Below are 26565 nucleotides of genomic sequence, written 5' to 3' on the forward strand. Positions count from 1 at the left end.
AGTTTTAGGTTCCGCGTGCAGTGCTCCATGATGGGAAGGCTGGATGCAGGTGGAACACACACCATGGTGGGAAGTGGGATTTAATCAGTTCAGTGAGCCCACTGCTGTTTTACTTTAAAGTCCTCGACTGCATCTTTACCTTGCACATCCCTGCGTGGTGTGGCTGCCCCTGCAGAAAGCACAGATGGTGACTGTCAGACCCATGCATCAAACCCGTAGCCCTCCCGGAGGCAACCATTTCCTCCGGCTGGCGTTCTGAATGTAGCAATTTTCCAACCATTTTGAAAATTAGCCTTAAATATACTTTTGGAAAACCACATTTCTGGATGCACCCTGTTCTACCAATAACAAAATCTCACTAAATCAGAATGATGAAAATGAACCTTATCTCCATTTGGGGAAAACAACTGAATTGTGGACCGCTTGTAAAGGCAGGTAAAGGTGTGACATCTATATGGACAATAAGACCATGATTTTTTATGAGGAAGAGAAAATGGACTGTTTCAAGGCAATTCCAGAGAGCAGAAGGGGGCCAGTGGACAGAAGTGTAGGAGGCAATTTCACTTCCCCCTAAGGAGAGCCCAGCTGGCAGGCGTGACCGTGCTTGGCAGACCCTTCCCTCGTGGGAGTGATGCTGTCGCCGGAAACTGGCTCCTGCATCATGAGAAACCCCAGGCCCCTTTCCCTCCAAGCGGCCATCACTGAGTCTGAGCCCACACTGCTGGCTCCAAATCCTGCAGATCAACCCTGGACCCTCGGGCGACTTACCCAGCCCCACTCTGCCGCAGTTTCTGCCCCTGTAATGGGCTTGATAATTTTGAGAGGTTGCTATTTGGAAAATTTTTTAAACTTAGAACAATGAGTAACAGGGACATAATAAGCGCCATGGAACTGTCTCTTAAATGTGAATAAGGAAGATCTTTTCTAAGGTGTCTGAGAGACACCAGAGATCGTTTTTGAGCACATCTCTTGTGCTAAGCAGTAAACGAGGTGGGCCCGGGCCCAGCCTCCACGCATCTCAGAGCTCATGCTGGAGAAGGAGTCAGGCAGGTGCCCAGTGTGGCCTGGAGAGGATTTTGGGGACAGGAACTCAGGGCAGGGGGCTCCCGGCAGCTCCTGGAACCCAGGGGAAGGGCAATAAGGGCCCAGGGACCGGGGTGAGGGGAGATGGTGGGCTCTTGCTCCTGGGAGAGAAAGCAGTATGAACCGGGGCAGCTGGGCCCACAGTTCCGATCCCCTGTCCTCCCTGCCGTGGGCACTCGGAGACCCTGCTGACTTCATTTAGGGCTGTGTTTCTTTACAGCCGCTGACTCGTTCATTCATTCATTCACTCATTCACTTAACTTCACTAACAAGCTAAGGGTCTAGAACTCCTTAGTGCAAAAACATGTCTTTTTTAAATTACCCAATAAAAACTTTATTCAGTTAGAAGTATATGTAAGTTTTTTGAATTGTTGCAAATTCCATTCTTGTGCTGTCTGAATAAAACTGTTGGAGAAAAAACAGTTTTTATTCAGGTTGTGTCCTTGTAGAAATAATAGCTATAATCACAATTCCACATTTTCATAATTTTTACTACACAGATTAAACTAGCTACAGAAGTTGTATAAATGATGACTATTATTATAATGTATAATTTTGTAAAATTTTTGTTTGAAGGATCTCTCGGTGGAACTATTTTCTTTGGTGAGCCACAAATGGCTAAGTTCATTTGGTGTAAATCAACATCGCTGATTATGCCTAATCTTAAGAAAACAGAAAAAACAAAAGACAGACAGACAAAAACATCAATGTGCTTAAAAAGAGTTTGTCCAGGTTACAGCCCATCACTAAAATGTGGGGAAAAAATAGTTTGGAAATAAAGGCTGAAATACCAAAGGCTGTACTGTCCTTTCGCTGCCCTCGACAGTGGGCATATTTTCTTTCAAACTGAGTGAAATGTTCTAACCTTTGTTGGTTATTTCTTGGAGACCTGCCACCTGGCCCATCGCCCCAGGCTGGGCTTGTCCCCCACGTTTACCTAGAACATTCATTCCATTTGGAAAGAATTCCTTGGGGAGCTGGAAGTCACCAGTGAGAGGCTTATATGGGAACAATGCCGTGTGGAAACAGGACCATCAGCGAGTCGTTCTCATGCATCATAGACACCCTCAAACACCTCTGACGTGCACTCAGGATACAGAACAAGGCCACGAGGCCCAGGAGCCCCCTTTCCCAGAACTTTCAGTCACGGTGGCCACCTGACCTACTCACTCTGCTCTCAGCTTCACACTCGGTATGGACAAATGCTGAGATGAGGTCAGAGAGGTAGGGACATCAATGAGTAAATTAGGGAGAAAGAAGGTATTATGTATTTAACCCTAGGTGCCATGTATTTTACACATGTATCTCGTTTAATCTCCCCAACCACCCGTTGCTGCTCTTATCATGTGAAGGGACCACCGGGACCCTGGGACGGAAGGGCAGCCCACCTTCCTTCATTGAACAAAAAAAAAGTGAAACATACTGAAGACTGAAATGGATTCTCAAGGTATCTATGGGACTTTCAGGGCTTGGAATGTGTAATTACTCTTAGGTTGAACTGATGTCTATCTCAGATGAGATGACGCTTTACGAGGAGGAAATGTGAGGTCCAGAGAGGTAAAGTAACGTGCCCAAGGTCACACAGCTTGACTCCGGAATAGCTGGGATTGGAACCCAGATCTACCTGACTCTAAAATCCATGCTTGCTCTTTCCGCAACCGTACGCTTTGAGCAAAATAAAATAATTGCTGTGGGAGGAGTACGCACTGCTTTGGGAGAACAGGCAGGGGTCCTTTATTCCACCACGGAAAGCACAGGGATCATGTTACAGGGCCTCCACTGCAGGGAAATGGTGGTTCCGCTCCTTCTCCCTCTGAAATGCTGGGCTTCTGTGCAAGGTCTCTGTCCTGTTACAGGAAAGGGCTCTGGCTTGTATTGTTCATCCTACTTCAGTTCCTATTTATTTAACAAATGTGATAAATTCCTATCCATGCACGTAAGCAGAATTAATAATGACGGGATGTAGGGATCAGGACATGCTCACTTTCTTAACAGCAGCCCTTTTTCGTAGGGAAAGAGATCATTCTGGGTTTGTGACTAAATGTCATTTGTTTGGAGGTGAAGTTCAGCTTTGCTAACTGTCAGGTGCGTTCTCTTCTACAAGCTGATTTCACTGTTTCCTGAAGGCCCCCATGTGAATTAATAACAACCAGAGATTGTCTTCTTTCTGTATCATTGTTTTCATCGGGCTTATTCCTTGCAAAGAGACACAGATTCCTTTGGGTAAAAGATTCTCAGGCATCTGTAACTGGGCACTTAAGCGAGACCAGAGTTAGAAGGCCATTGCCATCTTAGGAGGTTTATTTTCTGTAGCGGGAATGGAAATTTGAAGGCCCAGCAGCCGGCAGTACACATAACCTTCCCACCATCCTGAACTTAGTTTCTAAACAAGAACCCTTGGGGGTCTCCTCCCAGCAGCCCTCCATCACATCACTGTCATGATGATCTTCTTAAAATCCTCATCTGATCACCTTACGTCCCTGCTTAAAAGCCGCTCCTGGCTCCCCACGGCCAAAGGGACAAAGCCAAACCCCTCCGAGCGACTCTCAGAGGCCTCAACCTGAGACTCACTGTGTCTTCTGGGGGTACCTCTGACAGCCCAGTTAGAAACTGCAAGCCGACCTCACTGCCACTGCCCTGTGGTCGTGCCTCTTCCCCAGCCGGAGGGCGAGACCCTTCTGCTGCCTCGCCCCCTCGTCCTGTGCCCACCTCCAGCGGCGTCCGCCCAGCACTTTGCTTGCCCTTCACTGGGGATGCTCCAAGTTAATTTCGTTTGCTCCATCGCTTGGCAAGTACTTATTGAGCTCCTAATGGGTGCCAGGCCTTCAGGGAGAATCAGTCTTATTGTTTGGAAGGGTCCTGGGGTTATAACCAGCCTACGTGACTTTTAAGGCTTTGCTTCTCGAAGTCTGGTCCTGAGATCTGTCACATGAGCATCACCAGAGAGCTTGTAGTAACGATAGAATCTCAGCTCCCCGCCACCCATCCTGCAGTAGCCAGACGCCCACGAGAGCCGCATCACATGGCCGCGTGAGGAGCTCTGTCCTGAGGCTCTCAGACAGTCAAGTTGGGTGGGTGTGTTGCTTGCGTTGCTTGTAGGCTTGCTTTACAGTGGTTGTAAACCTATGGGTTTAAATTGTCCTTCATGTAACAGAGTCTTTTTGAGGGCTTGTTAATATAAGTTATACTCTTTGGTGCCGGAGAGCACCACTAAATTACAAATAAGCAAATGCAGATTTATCTCTACTGTTCAAACAATGACAACTTTCCAGACATTGCTCGTGTTTCCTTCTGCAGATATCTATCCAGTAGTCCTTGCAGCCAGGGTATTTCTGCTCGCTCACGCATTGTAAATTGGTATTTGTAGGCTTGGCCGCGCAGGTGCCTGTGTGGCCAGCACAGAGTTTTCATAAATGTTTAATTCGTTGCAAGCGTTTAAAAACCAAGAGGTTTTCACATGAAAACCCAGACTTCTGCCTCCTCTTGAAAATCGGGCAGCCCTGGGCTCACCTTCCTGATGGCTAACAGGCTGGCCCTGGGGGGTCCCCTCCTGCAAGTTGGGGGCGTGCTCACCGGTCCACCCAGCCCCCCACCTCGCGGGCCCCTTTGCTAGGCCTGCTCGGCCCCCTGGACTGTGCAGCCTGAGAACCCAGGCAGGAGTTGGAGGCACCAGAGCTGACCCTGCCTCGGGGAGTGTCCGCCTTTATAGTTCCCTTCGGGGTCTCCGTGCAGACAGGAGGAGAGAAGAGAGCGGGACGGGTGGTGAGGGTAGAGATATGGCCCTAGGCTAGCGATTCTCAGCCCTGGTGACAGGGATTTGTAAAAGCACCACTCCCCATCGGCAGCCCCAGAAAGTCCGACTTAATTGGTTCGGGCATCACCAGATTTAAAAGTCTCCACAGGTGATTCTAATCTGGCTTGAGAACCACGAAGCTAACACATCCACATAACTTGCCCAAAGAAGTGGAATATGCCAAAGTGAAGGGGAAAAATATATGCATACATACATACGTATACACACACGTAAATCGACAGGATTTCCACTGACGCCTCATTACCCTGGACGTGGGTAATTCCAGAGTATTGGCTGTTTTGTCTAATGGCCTGCCATTTACTTTTCTTATCTATACGAAGAGTTGGCCAAGCAAATAAGTACTATGAGCAAGACTGCTTTAAAATGCTTTAGAGAAACTCGATTTTTTTTTTTTAGGATTTAAATTGAAATGCCCGCTTGAGCTAAATATAATTTAAATTCTCTATTACAAAAACAAAAATTTGGAGGATATCAGCAAGCACTGTGAATACATCATACAGGGCCCCTCCGACAGTCGTAGAATTGCTTTTATTGCATTGTCTATTATCACATAGCCTAAAATTCTACCAGTACGTTAATTACTTTAGACTAATGTTTATTACTGTTGGAATTCAGCTGTTTATGCCACAGACGTGTTCATCCAAGGATGTCATTAGAGAGAGAACTTCCTCTCATGCTGCAGCGTTGATGGAAGCTCTCCCACCCTGCCCCAGTCCACAGATTTGCTGATGGCCTGCAACACTCTGGCCAGTGAAATCCCTGCAACTTCAGGCAGATTCTCTTGATGAGGGAGTCTGACAATCGCCAGAGCAATTCATGCGATGACTGCATGCAAGAAATTTCATTATTTCTAATAGCTGATGGTGGTTTAATATTTGAATGTAATTATGCTTGATTATATATTGTAAGACGCCTTGGCCAGGCTTTGGTTCTGGGTCTAAGTAAAATACAGCTAATGGAAAATTCCCCTCCCGTTTTTTTTTTTTTTTTTAAAACCAGGAATTAAGTCCTAAAGTGAAACAATGCAAATCCAACAAGCAGTCTCTTGCTGGAGAAAATATTGGTGTAATATATTTGAATGGCCTAGTTTATCAGCTCACTTGGCTAAAATCATACACTGGTTTAGAATTATTTCAGAGTTGTTATTTCTCACCTTTCCCCTAACCTACTTTTGGTCATTTCTGATTTGTTTTATGAGCTTTTATCGAAAGGCAGTCAGCGTGGCGGAGATACAGAGAGATGTATATCAAATACTGTCATTTACTGTGATCATCGTTAAAGAGGGAGGGGGAGGGGGAACTAATGCCAGGATGAGGCTGGGGTCTCAGTCTGGCTCGTCTGTGCTGCCCACTGTGCGCGGACACTCCACTGGACACTCACAGCAGGAACTGACATACAGCCCCTCCTGCCTGGCCCATCCGTGTAGCGAAGCAGCAATGTGCTTCCGACGGTGACATTCCCACACTCCTGGGAGGGGGGGTGTCAGCAGCCAGGGCTGGACTGACGGAGGGCAGTGGAGAGGTGTTAAGATTTATGTGAATTCCTTAAGGCTTCACTTTCATTCTGCTTTGGAGAAAGAAGCCCATTTGAGAGTTATCCTTCGCTCCCTCTGCAGAGTCCTCGTCTCTCCCTGGAGACGGCAAGAAAGCCAGAAAGAAGGGAGCAGCGTGCGGGCCGCTCAGAGCCTTCCCCACCCCACTGAGGCGGTTTCCCTACAAGGGCCCCCAAGGCGTGGCACCTGAAGCCCGACAGCCAGCCAGACTCAGGCCTCAGCGAAGGCCCCAGAAACAGAGGGGCTGCCCTGCCCACTCACGAAAGGAGATGCCCATCTGCTCTTTCACCTGGGAGTCACCTGCTCTCTGGCTGGAAGGGAGGGTCGAAAACAAAAAGAAGGGGTCATTCCTATCATTCACATAGTGCTACCCCGTCCAAGCCATGTAATTCCCTTAACAATCCTGTGTTGTTCCTAACTCACACCATTTGCCAGTGGAGAAATCTGAGGCTCTGGAAGTCACACGCCTAGACAAGGTGCCCACGGCGAGTGCACAGGGCAGCCTGTTGCCGAGTCCACGGCTCTGTCCCCGCGTCACAGCAGCCCGGTCACAACTGCAGGCAGCTCCCGACGGAGGACAGTCACTCTTTGGCTCAGAACTGTTAGAGTTTTACTCTTAGCAGAATTTAACAGTGCCTTTTTTTTTTTTTTTTTTTTTCGGTACGCGGGCCTCTCACTGTTGTGGCCTCTCCTGTTGCGGAGCACAGGCTCCGGACGCGCAGGCTCAGCGGCCATGGCTCACGGGCCCAGCCGCTCCGCAGCATGTGGGATCTTCCCGGACCGGGGCACGAACCCATGTCCCCTGCATCGGCAGGCGGACTCTCAACCACTGCGCCACCAGGGAAGCCCAGCAGTGCCTATTTTGAAATCTTTCCTTAAGAGCACATTGTAAGGTTTAGAAAAGGAAAAAAAGAAAAGAAAAACCTTACAGCCACCAGAGATGAAGAGGGGAGATGCAAACTCCCATGAGAGGCTCCGAGGGAATGTTTATTAAAGGTCGCCTCATTTGTGATGCTGCAGGCGAGCACAGACACATCAACCTTGTAGAGATGAGAAAACAACATGAGGCTGATGGGAAGAGTGGTGAGGTGGATGGGAGTCAGGGGCCAGCTTTGATCCCCCCGCTGTGTGCTTTGCTGGCCCCGGGACTGGGGACAGATCTGGACCCCCAGCACCTCCCTAGGCTGTGTGGAGCTCAACCACCACGGCATAGGAGCTGCACTTCTGACCGGGGAGGGATCTCCAGTGAAAGGTGTTCGCGTTCATGTGCCTTTACTGGTCCATAGTTGGAGTGGAGCAGATCAAAGGCTGCATCTCCTTCAGACTCTTACTTTGTTCTCTGGGGCCCCAGCTGCGCCACCAACACCATTTCTGTGAATTGGCTGCTCTCTGCCCAGGTCACTCTTACTTGCCAGACCGAAGCCAAGACGGCGTGTTGGCACCCCTGGCTGCCGGCTGGCCCTCTGGACAGTGCGCACACTCAGTCACGTGGGCACTCCGTGGCATCCATCCCCCGACCCCGACCACAGAATCCGTCCCTTGAGTTAGCCTGTCTCCTGGGGTGCGTGTGTAATGCGCCGCGCCCCTCCCGCCCCCCGCAAGCCCCTTACTCCAGATCCACTCTGTTCTGTGTCCTCTACCCTGTTCTCCTGTGCTCTAGACTTGACCCCATAGGTGTCACACCTCAAGGCCTAACTCCTACATCCCAGGCAGGTAAATAATTCCTCCTCATGGATTCTTACTAAACCTTCATCTCCAGACCGGCCTTTGCCTATGTGTTGATAATATTCCTCCATAACTTAAATACCCCTCGGTCCCTTCATAAGGCAGAGTAACGTCGAGGTCAAGGGAGGCCAGGAGGCCAGACAGCCCAGCTGCGAGTCCGCTTTCTAGCAGGTTCTTAGGCAAACTCCACTTCCTCTTTGTGGCTTAAAACGGTGCCTGGCGCTTACTGCTGCCTGAGGGCTGGGCCTCGTGGGGAGGGGTCAGCTTGGGGAGGCAGAGGGGAAGAGGACTGGGCTTTAGCAGTTGGGAGCAGGGCGAGCTGAGCGTCTCACCCAGTATTTGATAGGCCGCTCGTTACCCACGATGTTGTCTCCGCCCCAGGTCTGTCACAGCTCGGCCGTAACTGGATTCGTCTTCTGGTCTCCACTGAGCCCCGTATCGCCTGTCAGGTTATTGCCTTCGGTTCAGTCCATTACGTGTTTCCTTCCCGGCTGTGTTCCTCCTTTGTGTCTTCACCCGTCTGCCCAGCTCTGTCATTTGAATTTAGAGTAGGTAAGAGCTTTCTGCTTAAACTTCAGAGCAGTTTATAAGTGGGCTGCTTAGTTGCAGCCGGCAGGTAAAAGCTTTCGTCAGATTGTTTCTCCTCCCTGCGGCGCTGTTGTCTGGAGCTCCCAGAAGGGAAAAGTTGCGAATTATATTGTCCTAGTCATTAAGGCAGCATCATTTGAGGCCCAACCAGCAGTTTTCCTTTTCCCCACCTAGAATTTACCAATATGATCTGGGCCACTGATCTACACCTGTAAAATTTTTTCTTCTGAGAAAAAACTCTCCTAAGGACACTTAGATCATTACCCATGATTCAGGAAAGCCAAAGTCCAAAAATAATTTAGAAACAAGGTTCAGATTCACTCAATGCAAATTATTTTAGCTTATTAATTAATTTTCTCACCAAGAAACGCACGGAAGCATAAGCAACAATAGCCAACCTTTGAAAGAATAACATGCAGAGATAAGGAGTGGGAAAGGATTCCCTGGAATTCTCCCCTTCCTGTTCAGAGTCTGAAATAGAATGGCATTTTCCCCAAATCGTTATGTGGGGAACATCTGGTGTTGTTACGGTTACACGGTGAGGTGTGTTTAACATTGTCTTTGGACTTGCATTCAACCGTCATCACCTTCCACTTTGAATGACTCGGTGGGAACCCCTGAAAAGAGGAGGCCGTGAGAATGGCTGACGTGCAGCCATTTGGGGTGGTTTATTAAAGTGGCAGCAACGGATCTGAGGTGGGCGCCGTTCTAGAAGAAGGTGGAGCTCAGTGATGGGATTCAGCGGTACTTTCATCCCGCAGACGTGTTGCCACAATGATTTATCCCTGCATCCCCCAGAGTGTGACACGGGTGTGTCCTAGTAGAGGTACACGGCCTTAAACAGAGTTTAACAGCTCTCGCTGCCCAGGTTAGAATAGACCTTTGCCGCAGCGCAGCCTGACCACGTGATGGAGGAGTGTCTGGGGTGGGGACGCTGGCCATAGGAGACCTGGGCCAGGAGGGAGGGCTCCTTCTCTGAACGCGCACAGGTGACGTAGGAAGCAGGAGGGGTCGTCTGGCCTCAGAAACATGCTGTTTTTCATTTATTTCAGGCACATTTTCCATCACTGCCATTTGTCCTCTGTCAGCATTCCATCTTGTTCCCCGTGTCTTCTCTTGCAGATGGTTTATTAGAGGCGCTGCAGAACGTTTCTAAATGTTACGCATCACAAGAGCAGGGCTTTGAGGGCGTGCTGACAGCTCACCTGAGCGGGTCTTCTCCACACACCGGCTCTCTTCATCCCTAACGCTGCTGTGCCTTTAAATCCGCACCCACCCACATAAACACCCAGATCTTGGCATCTTGCCTTTTATAGTGGATCATTAAGAGAAGGATTTGGTTGGTAACCACCTTACTCCCATAATTCATTACCAGTGATGGGTAATCCTGTGACCGAACAATCCACCACTTTCAGTCCTTCAGACACAGTCTCATTCTCGTGACTTCCACAGGGTGTTCAGTGGAAGGTAGCCTTTCCGACAAGATCCCTGATCCCGAAGGCAGTCACTCCTGCAGAGCTGAAAAGCGGCGTCATTTGCTTGAGAAGGGGGCTTACCCTGTCGTAACAGAGTCCCCTTCGTGTGGGAGCTGTGGCTCCATTTACAACAGACTGTCTGCCTCTCATATGCGCAGGTCAGGGCTCCCCTAACAGACCCGTCAGTGTTTCTCACGTCTGTCCGTGCGCTGAGGTAAGCGACCCGGGGAGACTGCCATCTGCCTGCCGAGGTGACGCAGCCCAGCCCACGTCCTCAGGTGCCCCTTGGTTGTTGCTGGAACATCTGATGTGATAGCTTTGGAGTAGTTACTTAGAAGTTTCCTGGAGACACTTGCCTAGTAGGTACTTTTACTGATACGTGTAAAATATATAATTTCCAAATTGTGTACCTTTTGATATAATCACATAAATGGAAAACAAGAGTCCATTAAGTCATTCCAGGGAAAATCATACTACCTCTTATCCCATCACATTCCGACCTCTCTACACAGGCACGTGATAGATGCCAGAGATTTGATCCAATCTCTTGCACTTTTTAAAACTGGAAATTACAGAGAGACTGTCATTTCTGCCAGATATTAGGAATGTGTAAAATTAGCATCTAAGTCAAATGTATACTGCAAATGCAGTAGGATCATAAACGTACTTTTCTGAGCTTTGATTTATCCTGGCTAGGTTTTCCAGCAGCAGAGAGCATAGTTTTCAATCTGTACTTTCTCAAAGCACGTGATGGGCTGTGTGCCCAGCGTGTTCGGGCCCCTGCAGACCCCGTGCAGCCCAGTTCCTGACTGGTTCTGTGGGTTGTTCTGGTTCCAGGCTTCCACAGGGAATTCTAATGGAAGGATGTGAATTTCAGGCGGCAGAGGCCCTGCTTGCCTCCTGTGCTGAGTTATCATCAAAAACAGCCTCTGACTGTGCCTGCAGCTCAGGGGGGCCGGGGGGGGGGGTTGGAAAATAAGCTCAGCACGCAGGACAAAATGAGAAGAGATGGCTCAAGGCCAGCTGTTCAGGCACGTGGGACACACATGTGAGGGCAGGGTGGCAGCTGTTGGGGGAGGGGGGAAGCCTGCACAGGTCTGCTCCGGTGGGGGGTGGAGGTCTCCACTGGCAGGGCTCCCACTTTGCAGAAGAAGGTTGGAATGCAGAGTGTCGTGGCCAATCAGATTCCTTCATTATCTCTCTGCCTCGTAGTTGCCAGGTGCTTGTTCCTGCCGCTTACATGGTTGGAGGGTTTTTTTCCTTTCCTGTTTTCCTAAAACACACACACGTACACACACACACAACCTGAGAATAGTAAAAGCTTTCCACTTTCTTGAATGCTAATAAATTGGAAAAGAGGTCATATATGTCATCTGTGCATATTGACATCGAGGGATTCAAGGGATGTTTAGGGAGAGAAGATAGAAGACTGAAAAGAATAGCCTTTGAATGGCTTAGAACCGAGTTTCCCAGCCCTGCGTCGGAATCACTTTTGCCAAGTTATTGATTGGGTCTGAGACTGTTGTATTATCTGTAAAAGAGGGCTCATCGCATTGCCCCCGTGAAGTCACGTGGGGTAAATAAAATCAAGAGTAAAAGCTTGTTGGGCTTCCCTGGTGGCGCAGTGGTTAAGAATCCGCCTGCCAATGCAGGGGACACGGGTTTGAGCCCTGGTCCAGGAAGATCCCACATGCCGCGAAGCAACTAAGCCCGTGCACCACAACTACTGAGCCTGTGCTCTAGAACCCACAAGCCACAACTACTGAGCCCGCGTGCTACAACTGCCAAAGCCCGGGCACCTGGAGCCCATGCTCCACAACAAGAGAAGCCACTGCAGTGAGAAGCCCTTGCACCACAACCAAGAGTAGCCCCTGCTTGCCACAACTAGAGAAAGCTCACATGCAGCCACGAAGGCCCAATGCAGCCAAAAATAAAGACATTTATTTTTTAAAAAAAGAGTAAAAGCTTGTCCCCTTGGTCCCCAGCTGGCCCCAAGTCTGGAGCCCATGGTCCTGGAACCCCGGCTGCATCCCGTGTGTGCCGTTGGTCATTCTGACTGAGTGTTCCTGGACGGCAGGCACGGAGCTGTGCCCCGGGCATGTGGGGCGTCACCGCGAGCCTAGGAAACCGAGGAATCCTCTCTCCGGATCTGACCTGGGGATTCTCTGATCAGGTTGAGGACCCACAGAACCTTTGCTTTGACAGTGCGACCAGCAGCTGGGAAGAGGGCAGGACAGAGAACAAGGAGGCAGGTCCGGCAGAGGGTCACTCGTGGCACGTCCATGGTGAGCACTTCAGCGTCCCATCAGGCAGGAGGGTCTGTTCTTCTGCCCCTTCCCACGACCTATACCTGCCTTGTCACTTGTCAACAAACACCTGCGGAGCACCTTCTATGGACCAGGTGCCGTGCTGGTGAGCTAGAGAAATAGCACCAGGCATCTGCCCCCCAGAGGTCGGCCGGCCGTGTAATGTTTTAAGGTTTGTGCTTGTATCAGTTCACTGCCCTCCCAGCCTCCAAGTGATAAGAGCACAGCTGGCAGACCGGCCTGGGCTTTGGCCCCGGTTGCACTGTGCTGCCAGCCTAGGAGCAGGGACCACCCGCTGCCCTCAGCTCGGGGGGCTTCGCTTCCAAATCCATTTGCCTCAAGGATGTGCTACCATCCACTGCTGGAGTTAAAGTTTCTTCATGCACAGTAGTGTTTTCTTTACATATGTAAAGATGGCAGGGGCCTCCCATTTGTAACTCCAACCCAACAGGGCTCTCTCTTTGGTAACTACCCGCGGAAGAGGCAGGGAGGTCCCAGGAAGGGGAGGCTGGCTTTGAGAAGAGCAGCTCCAGTTCTCGGTCAAGTTGATACTAGTGTTCATTCAATTCTGGTCTCACCTTTGCGAGTGAAGGAAAACAGTCTTGCAGAGGATTGGAAAAAAAAGAAAAGGCATATTGGGTGATTGGGATGTAGTATTCAATCAAAAGAACTTAATTAATGATGTCTCGAGCTGTGTGAAGCAGATATTAAACTAAAAGGTCGCCCTTTAGCCATCAAAAAACATGCTGCCCTGAAGTCTTTTGTTGTATGACTAACACAACAAAAGTTAACATGGATTTTGCTGTATTTTTGTTAAAATGAAACCAGGGAGTATCTGCTTCTCGCGTACCAAATTAAGGAGTAAGAGTCCGAATCACAAACAATTCCCAGCCTTTCCAGTAAGGAGTGTACTTGGCAAGTGAAAGCCCACAGGATGGAAACTCATTGTTTACTGGCACGGACTAAGTTAGCATTTGCCACTGCATTGCTTGTCTCTGCAGTAAAATTCCTTAGATGGTCCAACAGCCCTATCAGGTGGCAGGCACCTGTGCTGCTGGGTACCACGTGTCAGGTCTGCGTCACCCCGTGGGGATGTGAGGCTGCATTGCAAATGACTGCCCTTGAACCGATGCTCCACTCACGGAGCTGCAGAGCAAACAGACGATTTCCATAGAGGGCAGCAAGGTGGGGATCCTATGGGAGGCACCCCGAGGAGGCAGGGCTCATCCCGCAACGGGCTGGGAGAGGGCTGTGCACAGGGGAGAGGCCTGAGGGCCTCGTGCCAGGGAGCCCTGAGCCTCTGGGACTGGGAACCGATAGACTGACTCCTGGGATTCAAGACCCCTTAAAAGAGTGCTTGCTACAGAGGACCAAAAGAAGAAGCTAAAAGCCCGCCCTTGGGCCCAGAAGCAGGAACACTAGATCCCGTCCTGCGGGGAGGGCTGGGCCCTGCTCTGCGAAGTGTGCCTTGCTTGTTCAGTGACTTGTTCTGTCGGGATGCGGCTGTGTCTGGCAGCACACACCTCAGGAGGCACCTGTGTGGATGGAGCCTGGGCCAGCAGGTGCCAGCGGGCAGCAGAGGCGCCCTGAGGCGGCCCCCGAAGGAGGGAGGAGGAGGCTTAAGATCCCAGGATGGGGCCAGGGAGGAGGGACAGACGAGCTGGGGGAGAACTGGAGACGCCGTGTCTAGCACAGGGTGGACACAGCTGGGTGGTGCTGAGGGGGGACCGCGGGAGCCCCTGGGTGACAGGGGGCCAAAGGCAGGGTGTGAGCCTGATGCTGCCTGTAAGGGTGGCTGAGAGGGGCACCCGGGGGAGGGCGGCCTGCGGTGGGTGGACGAGAGCAGGTCCCTGCTTTTCACTGAAAGAGGGGGCCTGGCCGAAGAGGAAGGTCAGTGGATTCTGAGCACAGGTCCCCGGTGGTAAAGCCCAAAAGGTGGGGCTTCCAAGGAGCCCAGGCCTCTCCGTGACCACCTGGAAAACTGTAATGACGATTTAACCGAATATATCCAAAATATTGTTTCAACATGTGAATCAAGATGTGAGAAACTATTAAGGAGGTATTTTACAGTCTGTCTTTTTGTACTAAGTCATCAAAATCCAGGATGGAGTTTACACCGCCAGCACCTCTCGGCGTGCACCACCCACCACTCAGGTGGCTGCAGGTGGCCCGTGGGGGAGGGAACAGTGTGCAGGTGTAGACCATCCAGGGCACTTCGTCCCACCTGTGATTCAGGAGCTGTTCCCACGAAGGCCCAGAAAGTTGTCTCGCCGATCATGTTGGGCTCCTCTTGTTTCTCACTTTTGTTTCGGGGAACAAATGGAAAAGAGGAGGGTCTGAGTCCAATGCCATCAAAATTAAGAGAAGATGATGCAGCCCAGGCATGAAGGCTCTAAGCATGGTAACTACAAAGACCTTGAAACTCGGTGATCGTGGAGAGAAGAGGCATTGCCAAGTGCAGGGCCTGACTCTCCCTGCTTCTGCGGCGGAAGTCACCATGGGAGTAGCACGCCCACCGCAAAGGGAGCAGATGCTCAGTCGGTGCCGGGTAAACTGATGAAAGCCAGCGGCTGTCCCAGACTAAACAGCAGGCGATAGGCATCATGGAATTGGATGTTGGGACCCATCGCCATTTTATGTTTTACTCCCTCCTCTTTGGAATGGAGAGCACGGTGGACTTCCTGCCCCTTTCACTGAAGAGGGTGCTTGTGAAATAGCCCCTGTTTTTAGTGGGATTAAAAATAACTCAAGGCCCAGCCATGCAGCCTCTGGTTACCAATTTTGACTCACTTGCTTCAGTTTTGTTGTGTGAGCCTTTGTGAAGAAACAGCCGTGTTTTTAAAGAGCATTTCCATAAAGGGTTTTTCTCCTCCAGCGGGTAGAGCAGAAGTGAGAAGGACGGAAGGACGAAGAGAGGGTTAGCGAAGAGCTCAGGGACCCGCTTTCATGTTATTTTCAGATGAATTAAAATCCTTTAGTCTCTAAAGACTTTTTTAGGTCTGGAATCTGGAAGCGCCCTGTGCTGTACACCAGGCCATGGGTCTGTTAGGTCCTTTCACCCCAAAAGCCGCCCCTGAGTCGGTCACATGCCATCCAGAGCTGGCCCATCCAGCTGTGCATGGACTTGCAGAAGACAGCCTGCATGGGCTGGGGTCTTCCGTTCAAGGGCAGATAATAGCACTCACCACGGAGGCCTGTGTCATCAAGGAGTCAGCTGGACTCCAGGCGAGTTACTGCATCTGCAAGAAAGGTAATGACGTAGCGCTTTGGGAGATGGAACTATTTATTCACTCCTTTCCGAGGGCTGCTGGATGGACTCAGACCCCCGGCCAAGTCTCGATGCTCTAGTCGGGGCCTCCCTAGATCCTGCAGCTGGACACAGAGTTGACCATGCTGGCCATGGGCATCTGAGAGTGCTGCAGATCTCAGAGCACCTTGACTGAAGTCATTAAACACTTCGTTATATTTTTTAAGGCATAAAACCCAAAAAAAAAATACCCAGGGAGAGAAAAATAGCACAAAAATTCTTCCAACCAAACTGTTCTACAAATGGCAAACCACCGAGGTGACAAGCATTCCATGCTGTTTTTTGGAAGGGGAAATACATCTATCTTATGTGTAGGCATATCCTTATTTATTGTCACTCACACATTAGTGTTAGGGGCAAAGCCAGGATTACACATACATTTCATTTTCTGATGCAAAAGGCATTTTGATTAAGTAAACTGCTAAGACCTCCAGTGGTCGGGCTGCTGCTGCAGGCTGAATTTTCTTGGCGACTCTTAGGGGAGCTGGGTAGGAGGCACTGCTGCAGTGAGGAAACACAACTGGGAAACGCCCAGAAAGAATCCCGCTGCACACAGAGCTGGAAGCTGGGCCCGGTGGGTGAGATGTATGTATGTTACCCAGTTAGGAGAACCTTTCTGCCCTCTCTTCTTGGTGGGCATCCTTTCCTAATCTAGAAGGCTGTGTTTATTCGGAGTGCCTCAGGATAGAATAATCTGAGCCTTTTGATTTTATGAGAATACAGTAATACCTTCATCACAGGCGCACGAGCGTTAATTTATTTACAACGATGTAGTGACATGAGCCATGCTGGGCTCGGTAGAAAGCTAAAATCGGTGTGTTCATATTCGATAAAAAAAATGTATGCAAAATTTTCAGTGGATATTTTCAAAAGTCTAATTTTATGCACAGAATTTAAAATAATGCAGATCACCCCACATTCTAAAGTCTGTCAAGAGCCACATAATTTCAGAGCTGGCAGGCTGAGCGCGTGTTCGCAGGATGATCTGCTGCCACACGTGGGCACCGGTTTGCCTGGGAGACAGATGCCCGCCTTCCGTCGGCCTCGGCCAGGGGATCCATGCGCACCAGGACTCCACAGATGACTTTGGTGACCCCTGCAGTGTCATTCCAGGGCCACTTGGGTGTGAGATCTGAATGTGGCCCTGAGGATCCTGAGTTTCAGTCTGAATTTCAGCTTCCATAGGTTTTAGGCACATCCAGCCACAATGGCTTTGGAAATCTAAGTCCCCACCTTCACTGTCGTCACAACTTAGAGTATCTCTGTATCTTGTAACGGTACAGTGGTCCCTCCTCAGCCGTGTTTTTGCTATCCATGGTTTCAGTTACCTGTGGTCGACTGTGGTCCAAAAATATTAAATGGAAAATTCCAGAAAGAAACAATTCATACGTTTTTAATTGGGTGCTCTTCTGAGTAGGGTGTTGAAATCTCCCACCATCCTGCTCCCACTGGGGACGAGAATCATCCCTTTGTCCCACCCTTTGGCCACTTAGTATCCGTCTCACTTATGGATCTACTATCGTGTTATCGAAGTGCTTGTGTTCAAGTGACCCTTACTTTACTTAACAGTGGCCCCAAAGCACAAGATAGTGATGCTGGCAATTGGATGTGCTAAAGAGAAATCATAAAGTGCTTCCTTTAAGTGAAAAGGTTAATGTTCTCAACTTAGTAAGGAAAGAAAAAAGATCGTATGCTGAGGTTGCTAAGATCTCTGGTAAGAACGAATTTTCTCTCCATGAAATTGTGAAGAAAGAAAAGAAATTTGTGCTAGTTTTGCTGTTGCACCTCAAACTGCAAAAGTTATACCCACAGTGCATAGTAAGTGCTTGGTTAAGATGGGAAAGGCACTAAATTTGTACAATATGGTATTTTGAGAGGGATTGCATTTACAAAACTTCTATTACAGTATATTTTTATAATTGTATTTTACTATCAGTTATTGTTGTTAATCTCTTACTGTGCCTAATTTATAAATTAACCTTTATCATAGGTATGTATGTACAGGGGAAAAACATAGTATATAGAGAGTTTGGTAGTATCCTGGGTTTCAGGCATCCACTGGGGTTCTTGGAACATCTACCCCACAGAGAAGGGGGGATGGCTGTAGTGTAATGTCTGACGTGCACTGAACATTTATGTGCTGGGAGCCATTCTAATCCCAAGAACTCAGTGAAGTGTGAGTACTGCAACTACCCCGTTTTAAAGATGGAAAACGTTGATACAGAAGAGTTAAGCATCTCATCCAAGGTCACTCAGCAGCTGCATGGGACCAGGATTCATACCCGGGCAAGCTGGCGGGGATCGGCCCTTCCCCCGTTGTCACCGTCCTCTCCCAGGTAGACTGAGTATCCACCCCAAACCCTCAGCTCCGGAAGAAATCAGACCCAGGAAATGGTACAAGGAAGGCAAAACAACCACCACGAAACACTCCACAATGCCTCCCCTCTCTCGTGTTACTATGGAGAATTCGTCTTGCCTTGTGTTGATTTTGAATAAAGCCACTTCCGTGCATAGAGTGTCTGCCGGACCTCAGGAGCTTAGAGCGGCACCTGTCACTGAAGGCACATTGTCGTCCCCTCCCACCAGCTCTGTGCTGTAGGTATTGTCACCTCCAGTCGTGTCGTAGGGATGGCAGCTGGTTATTGCAAGCTCCCTGCTCAGGGCCTCCCTCCCTAACCTAACTCACGTCTTTTAGAGCAGGAAAACTCAACTTCCCGGCTTTCCGACTCACGCTGTAAAGCTGAGAGTAGTAAAAATGTTATCCGTGGTCAGCATGTGAGTAGTTCTGGCGGGGCTCCCCCAAACTGGGGCTGCCGGCACACAGGCAAGAGCCCTCCCCCAGGAGGGGATCTCACCCAGCCGGTGGGGGGGGCACTCTGGCATCCAGAGCCTGATCCCCACCACGCTCTGCTCAGCCTTCCGGAAATCCAGCCTCCACCTCCCTCCAAACAAATAGATTGACTTAATGGGGACAAAGAACGAATTCCAAAGCCACTGAGAGCATAAAGCCGCCTGAGCGCAAGTGCACGGCACCCAGCCGGCTCCCTCCCTGCCTTGGGTGGTGACCTCAAGGCCATCTTTTTTTTTTTTTTAACATGTTTATTGGGGTATAATTGCTTTACAGTGGTGTGTTAATTTCTGCTTTATAACAAAGTGAATCAGTTATATACATATGTTCCCATATCTCTTCCCGTATGTCACAAAGAAAGAAAACTACAGGCCAATATCACTGATGAACATAGATGCAAAAATCCTCAACAAAATACTAGCAAACAGAATCCAACAGCACATTAAAAGGATCATACACCATGATCAAGTGGGGTTTATTCCAGGAATGCAAAGATTCTTCAATATATGCAAATCAATCAACGTGATACACCATATTATCAAACTGAAGGAGAAAAACCATATGATCATCTCGATAGGTCCAGAGAAAGCTTTCAACAAAATTCCACACCCATTTATGATAAAAACCCTTCAGAAAGTAGGCATAAAGGGAACTTTCCTCAACATAATAAAGGCCATATATGACAAACCCACAGCCAACATCGTCCTCAATGGTGAAAAACTGAAAGCATTTCCACTAAGATCAGGAACAAGACAAGGTTGCCCACTCTCACGACTCTTATTCAACATAGTTTTGGAAGTTTTAGCCACAGCAATCAGAGAAGAAAAGGAAATAAAAGGAATCCAAATCGGAAAAGAAGTAAAGCTGTCACTGTTTGCAGATGACATGATACTATACACAGAGAAGGCCATCTTGCTACTAGAACTGAGTCCCCGTCCTACGAGGCCAGAGCCGTGGGCAGCAGTGGACGGAGGAACCCAGTGCCGTTCGGTGGAGCTGCCAACTGCATGTGGGGTTCATTTCCAAGTGGCTGCCTCAGCACTCAATCTGCTTCCAAAATTACCATGTGGGAAATTCCCTTGCTTGGGAGCACGGGGTTTTTTTTGCATTAACGCAGTCACCATCACTAGACATCTTCGTGCCTCCCAAACATAAGACTGATTCCTCGTGGCTTTTCAGAGTCCTGTATGTTTCAGAAACTACACGTGATCGGTTACCTAGGGCATGGGTTTGGGACACATATGTGATTTGTCTTTTAAGCCCATGCCATTTCAGCAAAAGCAACCAACTGATGGATGCGGCACTTTTCCAGAATAAAGCCCGGCTTTGGCTCAGGTCTTAATCCCTAAGAGCACAGAGCTCTAACTCCTGGCTTCCGTGGAGAGCCTGGCGATTCCGCGTGGCCGGAGCTGCAGATGCTCTGTGACGCTTCCTCCCTGGGTTTCCGGGCTTGTTTTGTACCTGCTCCTGTCCAACCTGACACCTTCATTAAGGAACATTCACACCTGTAAACCTACTGGCTTTGTGAAGAAGATGTGAAGTTTCAGCCTTACGTGCTGCTGGCTGAACTACACAGAGGAGATAACCTATTTACATACTAAAAAGGTCAGTGTCGGACAATCCGCATTTAGAGATAAATTTGCTGCTGCCTGCAACTGGAGCAGAAGAATTTGGGAGAAGGCCGCAATTTTTCCGTCTGTTTATCTGTGTGGACTGCACACATGGGTAAAGATGCAGGATGTCTGTGCTCAGCAGTCGGGCAGAGATGGACAGGCTCCCTTGTACTTTAGAACCTCTCTGGTCACTAACCAGTAGGCGATTATGTGAATGTGCAAAGTGCAGGACAGCCTCGCCTACTAACAACTGTTAGTTAATTTGAGATGGAAATACTTGCATAATAGCTCTTCAGACATGGTCAGTAAAACACAAGCCTTCATAATAGACTTTAAATTACATAGCTACTGCTTACTTACCCTGCCATTTGCATTAGGAAAGGTAGACTTTTAGAGGGCGTAGAACATTTCCTTTTGTGTTCTTTCCTTTCAAAGTCTTAAAATATCAACAGCTTTATTCGGCTAATGTGTGTTGAAAGTGTCTTAAAAGATGTCGTTACAAAGGCATGAATTTTCTCTAGAATCTCGGTAGTGGTTTTGTCCTTATCCATTTGTACATTCAAAGCAGAATAATGAGGGAATTGAGATCCATGGCTCCATCTAAATGTCAGGATATGACAGAAGATTAAAGTCCCTCGTGAAGGTGGAAAACTCATTCAGAAAGGCTGGGGAGGAGCGTGGGCGGAAGTGGAGTCTGACTCCTTGGAGACACCGGCCAATGCCCCTAGAGCCTTAGGACCCTGGCCACTCAGAGCTTTGCTCTCGAGGGAGGGCCCAGTTAGGAGGGCTTGGGCGGGGTGGGGGCACCCAGCTCTCAGCTGCAGCCTCTTCCCCAAGCCCAGCAAGGCCAGCGTGCCCTGCAGAGACCAACAGTAGCAGCTGCCACCTAGGTTCTCCTGGGATCCTGAGCTGCATTCCACACATGGTGTCCCCCAGGGGACCCTTGAAGCCAGATGTGGACCTGGGCCCATTGTGACGCAGGCAGCGGCTTCCAGAAGGGAACCGGGCTTCGTGGGCGGGCACATCCCTGGTGGCCGGTGTGCCCATCCACTTAGAGCCATGTCCAGCGAGGCTCTGGGCCTGCTCTGGACTCTGGACTCAGGGAGAGAGAGGCCGGTGCAGTGACAGGCCGGCTCCTCTCTGGCATCAGTGGGTCACAGAGATGATTCGATCCTGCTTAGCAAACGGCCACATTCTCGGGCCTTCATAACTCCTGTTTCTCCTGACTGTGGTTTTGAAATAGAGCAGCGGTGTCGCTGTGCTGGGGAGGGCCTCCTGGGCAGTGATGCCATTGGTCCAAGGTTCGTCCAGGGTTCCAGGGGGTCTGACTCGGGCCCTCGGCGGGGAGGGGCCACCAAGATGCTGCCCCCCTCACCCAACTGCCTGTCTTGCAGAGCACTTGGCCGCGCGGACGCAGCAGGCCCTGCACCAGTCGGTCTTCATGTCGTCCTCGTCCGCCCAGCCTTTCCGGGACCTTCCCCTGGGCCGCAAACAGCACCTCAAGCTGCTCCCCGGCGTGGCCGACGTGCAGGCTGGCAAGGTGGCCCGGTGGACGGTGGATGAGGTAAGCGGCTGCCCGGGGCCGGGGTTTCTCTTAGGTGCTGAGGCCACGTGTGCCAAATTCCAGATCCACACTTGAGGGAGAAGCAGGCTGACGCTCAGGACGTTTGGGAAGCCCCCTAGTGGGGCCCTGCCCTCCCCAGCCTTCTCCCAGCGCCGTCTCCACTGCCTGCCCCCCGGGGTGGGGTGCTGATTTAGGCCTCCAGCGCCGCATCACAGGTTTGCTCTGAGGAAACACGAACGTGTGGGCCTCCATGCCTGTGTCCTGGCAGCCCCGGGCGATGCCCCCCACCCCGCATGCTCTGTGCCCAAGTGGCTCCCTCTTCCTGGTGCCCCCGAGGCCCCGGGATCCCATATTCTCACGCCCAGGCAGCACCGCGCTGCCGTGTGTCCATCCGCAGACACGGGGGATCAGGTCAACCTCAGGTTTATGGATAAATTAGGTCACAGTGTTGCATAAGATGCCGAACAGAGGGGAAAGTGGATTTGATTGTAATAGAAACACACCTTACAACGTTGGTTTTACGTAAGAATCAGGTAAGTGCCGTTGCTCCCTGTGATGCTGTGGAAACGCTTCATACTTAAAGCAACACACTCTGACTGATACTCCTTTTGATGAAGGTATTGTTCTCACTCATCAGGCCTTAAGTTTTTTTGTTTTTTTTTTTAATGAAAGAAAAGCATGGGTCACTCTTTTGACAAGACAGAGTAGAGCTGCAGTTAAACTAGTCACGGATACTCACTGAGCATGTCCAGCAGTCAAGTCACCTGGACTCCATCTCGCTCAGGGGCTTCCTTTCCAGCCCCAGAAAAGGAGCAGCGACTAAGGCCCTGCAGAGGTCAGAGGTCCGGGGGGCCTCCGCCCCTCCTCCCAGGCAGCGCACAGAGTGTGCCTGGTGGGTTCCCCCAACCTGGCACCCTCGGCGTGGACGGGGCCCAGCACACCCTGCCTGCCCGCCTGGTTCCTCTCCTTCCAAGGCCCTGTGGGTCCCGCAGGACAGAGAGGTGACTGGACATGCCAGGTGCTGTGGGGTTGTTTGGGGGGGTGACTAAATGTGACCGTGCTCCCTATAGAGTATTCATGGTCTGCGCCTGCCCATCTGAGAACTTTTACCAGTTTACAAAGCCGACTGAATTAAAACCTATTGTGGCTGTTGTAAGGAACGGCACCAAAGACGGAGGAGAGCTTAAACAAGCTTTATTTGGGAACGCTCCCGGGCGAGGTTCACTGGTTCGAGAGAAAGGGGCCAGAGAAGTCGCGCCCGGGTGTGGGCGCGAACAGAATTTATAGGGATGCACGCAGGGGAGGTGCTTGCTGTGTGAAGCAGCCCTTTTTTGGTAATCTCTCGGGTGTTGTGGCAATGTCAGGTGTCGGTTGCATCAGCCTCAGAGCCGTTGGTTCCACCCCTTGGGGAGCGGGAAGACCAGGGCTGAGTGGTGTGGCAATGTTAGGTGTCGGTTGCATCAGCCACTTTGGCGGGGGTTCCGTCTGGCTCCCTGGGCCCTTCCCCGGACCTGCTGGCCTTACAGCTGTAATCAAAGCACTGCTGGTTTTGCCCTTGAAATAACCCAGGGTTCAAGGGCAGTCTCTCTCTCTTTTGACCTTCAAGCCATTCATCTGAGGTTCTGCGCCGTTTAAGTTAGATGATAGTGGCCCCTCTCCCCTCTTCTTCCTGTGCTCCTGGTCCCTGGTATGTCACTGTCCTGCTCAGACGTCCAGCCCAGCCCCACATGTGCAGAGCGACTGCATCCCGACGGAGAGGGAGTGGGCACAGCAGGGCGAGCACTGCACCACATCCTGGTCCCCAGATGAGCCCGCAGGACCTGCCTGGCTGTCCGCCCACCCCTGACCTTGGGCCCCACGTCCTGCGCCTCCCTAGTCCCCGTGTACTGTTGTCACATGTGCACGGTCACTGCCCAGCCCCTGCCCAGCGCAGGCTCTCCTCCTGCAGGAGCCCTCAGGCTGCTCCCACGTCCCTCAGGGCCCCCGTTTCCTCTGAGAGTCTCAGGCTGCACCTCGGATGCTCACTCTGCTGACCCTGAACCTCAAGCACATGAGCGGAGACCTTACTCACTTGGCCTGTGTCCTGAGAGCTTCTCACTGCGCCTGGCACTAGATCACCCAGTAAGTGTTTGTTGAGTGAATGGCAAGGGCATCTGAGCTGGATTTTGAAACAAAAGTGCAATCAGTCCAAGCAGAGAAAAGACGGGACGCCATGCGGGGAAGGAAAACTATAGGAGTGGGGGTGAGTGTGACACGTGCAAGGATGACAGACACACACGTGTCCCTCACTGACATCATGATGGTAGTGAGCAGTGTTGATGTAATGATAGGGAGGCACGCACGCTGATTTTGCCCATTTTACAGACAGGGAAGTGGAGGCACCGGAGACTAAGGAAACTCTTAAGGCCACACGGTCAGAGCCAGGTCCTGAGCCGACGTCTCACCACACCCCAAGCACACCGCCCACTGGGGCTTGGGGAAGGCGGCCTGCGGCAGGCGGGAGATGGGCCAGGTGCACCAGTCAGGCAATACCAGGTTCTTAGGTTCTAAGGCAGAAAGTCATGTTGTGAAGCTGGTGCTTCAGGGAGATGAAAACAGCACAGGCCAGCAAGGAGGGTGAGAGTAAGAAGGGGCCGGGCTGGGCGCCACTGTCCAGAGCCACCCGGGCTCAGCAGACGAAGCCACAGCACAGGAAATAGATGAGGCACAAGACGAGGAGGTGAAATGAGCCAGCGTGGTTCCATTTATACTCTCAGCGCTACGCAGTTTGGTACTTAATTAGGATAATGATGTGTGAGAACTACAAGGCCCACACACTTCATTGGAAAGAATGGAAAAGGAGTGGTGCTGTCAAAAAACGGAACTCCGGGGACAGGATCCAGTTTGGGGGCCAAGGGATAAGATGATGAATTTATTCTGGGACCTTCTGAGTTAGGGTCCCCTCAGGGTACACGAGACATGGCTTCACCAGGCACGATCCCCAGAGAGCACGGCCAGGGATGGAGGCCGGTGGGTCCACGGCGGAAGTGCAGGAGGAAGGGCGAGAAGTTGGGGGGAGGCTGGAAGTGAGCGTCCCAGGTCACAGGGTTCCCGGCTAGGGCTGTGGGGTTGGGCTTCAGGGGATTGGGGAAAACTGTGTACAAAATGTGTGTTTTTCCCCATAAGAAGAGGGCCACAGCTTTTATTAACTTCTTGGGGGGTGGGGTGGGGCATCACCCCAAAGGAGCAGGGATCACTATTTAGGAACATTAGGGAATAAATAGGAAATTCGGGGGTGGGGCCTCTGATCTGACCAGTTGCAAGTCTGACACTGAACAAAATGAAGTTTGGAGGGTGATTAAAGGGAAGTAGCGGGTCCGTCGTTAGGATGGGGCGGGCCTCGGAAGGAAGAGACTCACTAGGGGGCGGGGAGGACCGAAGAGGCCACGGAGGATGATCAGGAAGCTGCGATCACAGTTCTGAGTTCTCTGTGATGGGTACACACGGGATCCCAGCCTTTTACTGCCAAAGGTGACCTTCGACATTTTCTAGATTAAAACTGAAGCAGCCATCGGGGAGGCTGGCTGCCTGGAGCACTTCGTTGACCGTGGCTGCCCACGGGACGCATCCCAGAGAAAACAGGCGGGGTTACTCCCTAACGTTGATGTACCTTTGTCTTGATAGCTCCCTAATTAGATGCCCTTGAGGACGAGGACCACATCCTAAATTTCTCTCTGTATTCTCACATTCTGTAGCACATTTCCTGGCACAAAAACTGGTCCTCAAGAAGAAACTTTGAGTGGTCAGAGTGTGGGCGTTGTGATGCGTTTGTATCGTTGAAAATAAGGGGGCTCCCTAGGGGGGATCCCAGCGACTACCAGCCACAGGGGCCACTGTGCCTGCTCCAGATGCTGCACTAAGAGTGGCGAGTCGGGTCGTGAGGACGAGAGAAGGCAGTTCAGGGTGAGCAGGGCGGGGCTGTGCCTTTGTGCTTTGTTCCCACGGGGCAGGAATGGGAGCTCAGGGGACAGGGCGTGTGGAAAATGACTGTGGGTCCCTGTGCTAAGTGCCATCCAGGGACACTTAAGGCGGGTGAGTGTCTCTGGCAGGAGATGCAGCACAAGGACAGTCCCTCTTGTCAGCCGTCCTGGCTGGGAGGAGACCTCCGCTCTGAGTTGTGTTACCTGACGGACCTTTGTCACGTTGCCCGGAGGTGGGGGCTGGCTTTTAACTCCTTTGCTGTTTCTGTGGTGTTTCTGCCAGAGCGATTTCTTTCAGAGCACAGGCAGGCTGTGAAGTTAGTTTAGTGGTTCCAAAAGGAGAGAGAAGACCAGACGCAAGTACATCATTGTAGTAGAGGTTACTGTTTGTGAAACCTTCGTTAGGAATGCGTGAGTGTGCGCACACTCGAGCTGTGGTCCCTGGGGAGCGTATTTCTTACTCTGGTCATGGAAATGTTCTATAGAAGGGTACAAGCATCTAAGAGTAGGGACTAAATTATTTTTATATCTTTTTACATCTTTATAGCAAGTACACCAGAGCAGGTGGACAAATGTGCGAGTGAGTGGATGAATTGGGAGACGAATTTTCTGCAGCCCCTCCTGCCAGGCGTCCGTGGGCACACGCAGGGCAGATGCGACACGTACGCACATTACAGCCGCGGGTGCAACTCGGGGATGCTTGGTGCCCATGTGGGTACTTCTATTTCTTA

At 50.8% G+C, this 26565-nt stretch overlaps 1 protein-coding gene across 1 annotated transcript in view; it reads left to right on the forward strand.

Moving 5' to 3' along the window:
- L3MBTL4 (L3MBTL histone methyl-lysine binding protein 4) overlaps window positions 1–26565 on the forward strand; it is a gene marked incomplete at both ends in the record, with an annotated part of 301695 nt that overhangs the window by 265911 nt on the left and 9219 nt on the right. Inside the window, one exon of the mRNA XM_082667113.1 lies at window positions 21706–21875. Within this exon, the coding sequence (XP_082523239.1) occupies window positions 21706–21875 (170 nt within the window). The remainder of the gene's footprint in view (window positions 1–21705; window positions 21876–26565) is intronic.

This window comes from Grampus griseus (assembly GCF_964374135.1).
Source record: "Grampus griseus genome assembly, chromosome: 12".
NCBI lineage: Eukaryota > Metazoa > Chordata > Mammalia > Artiodactyla > Delphinidae > Grampus > Grampus griseus.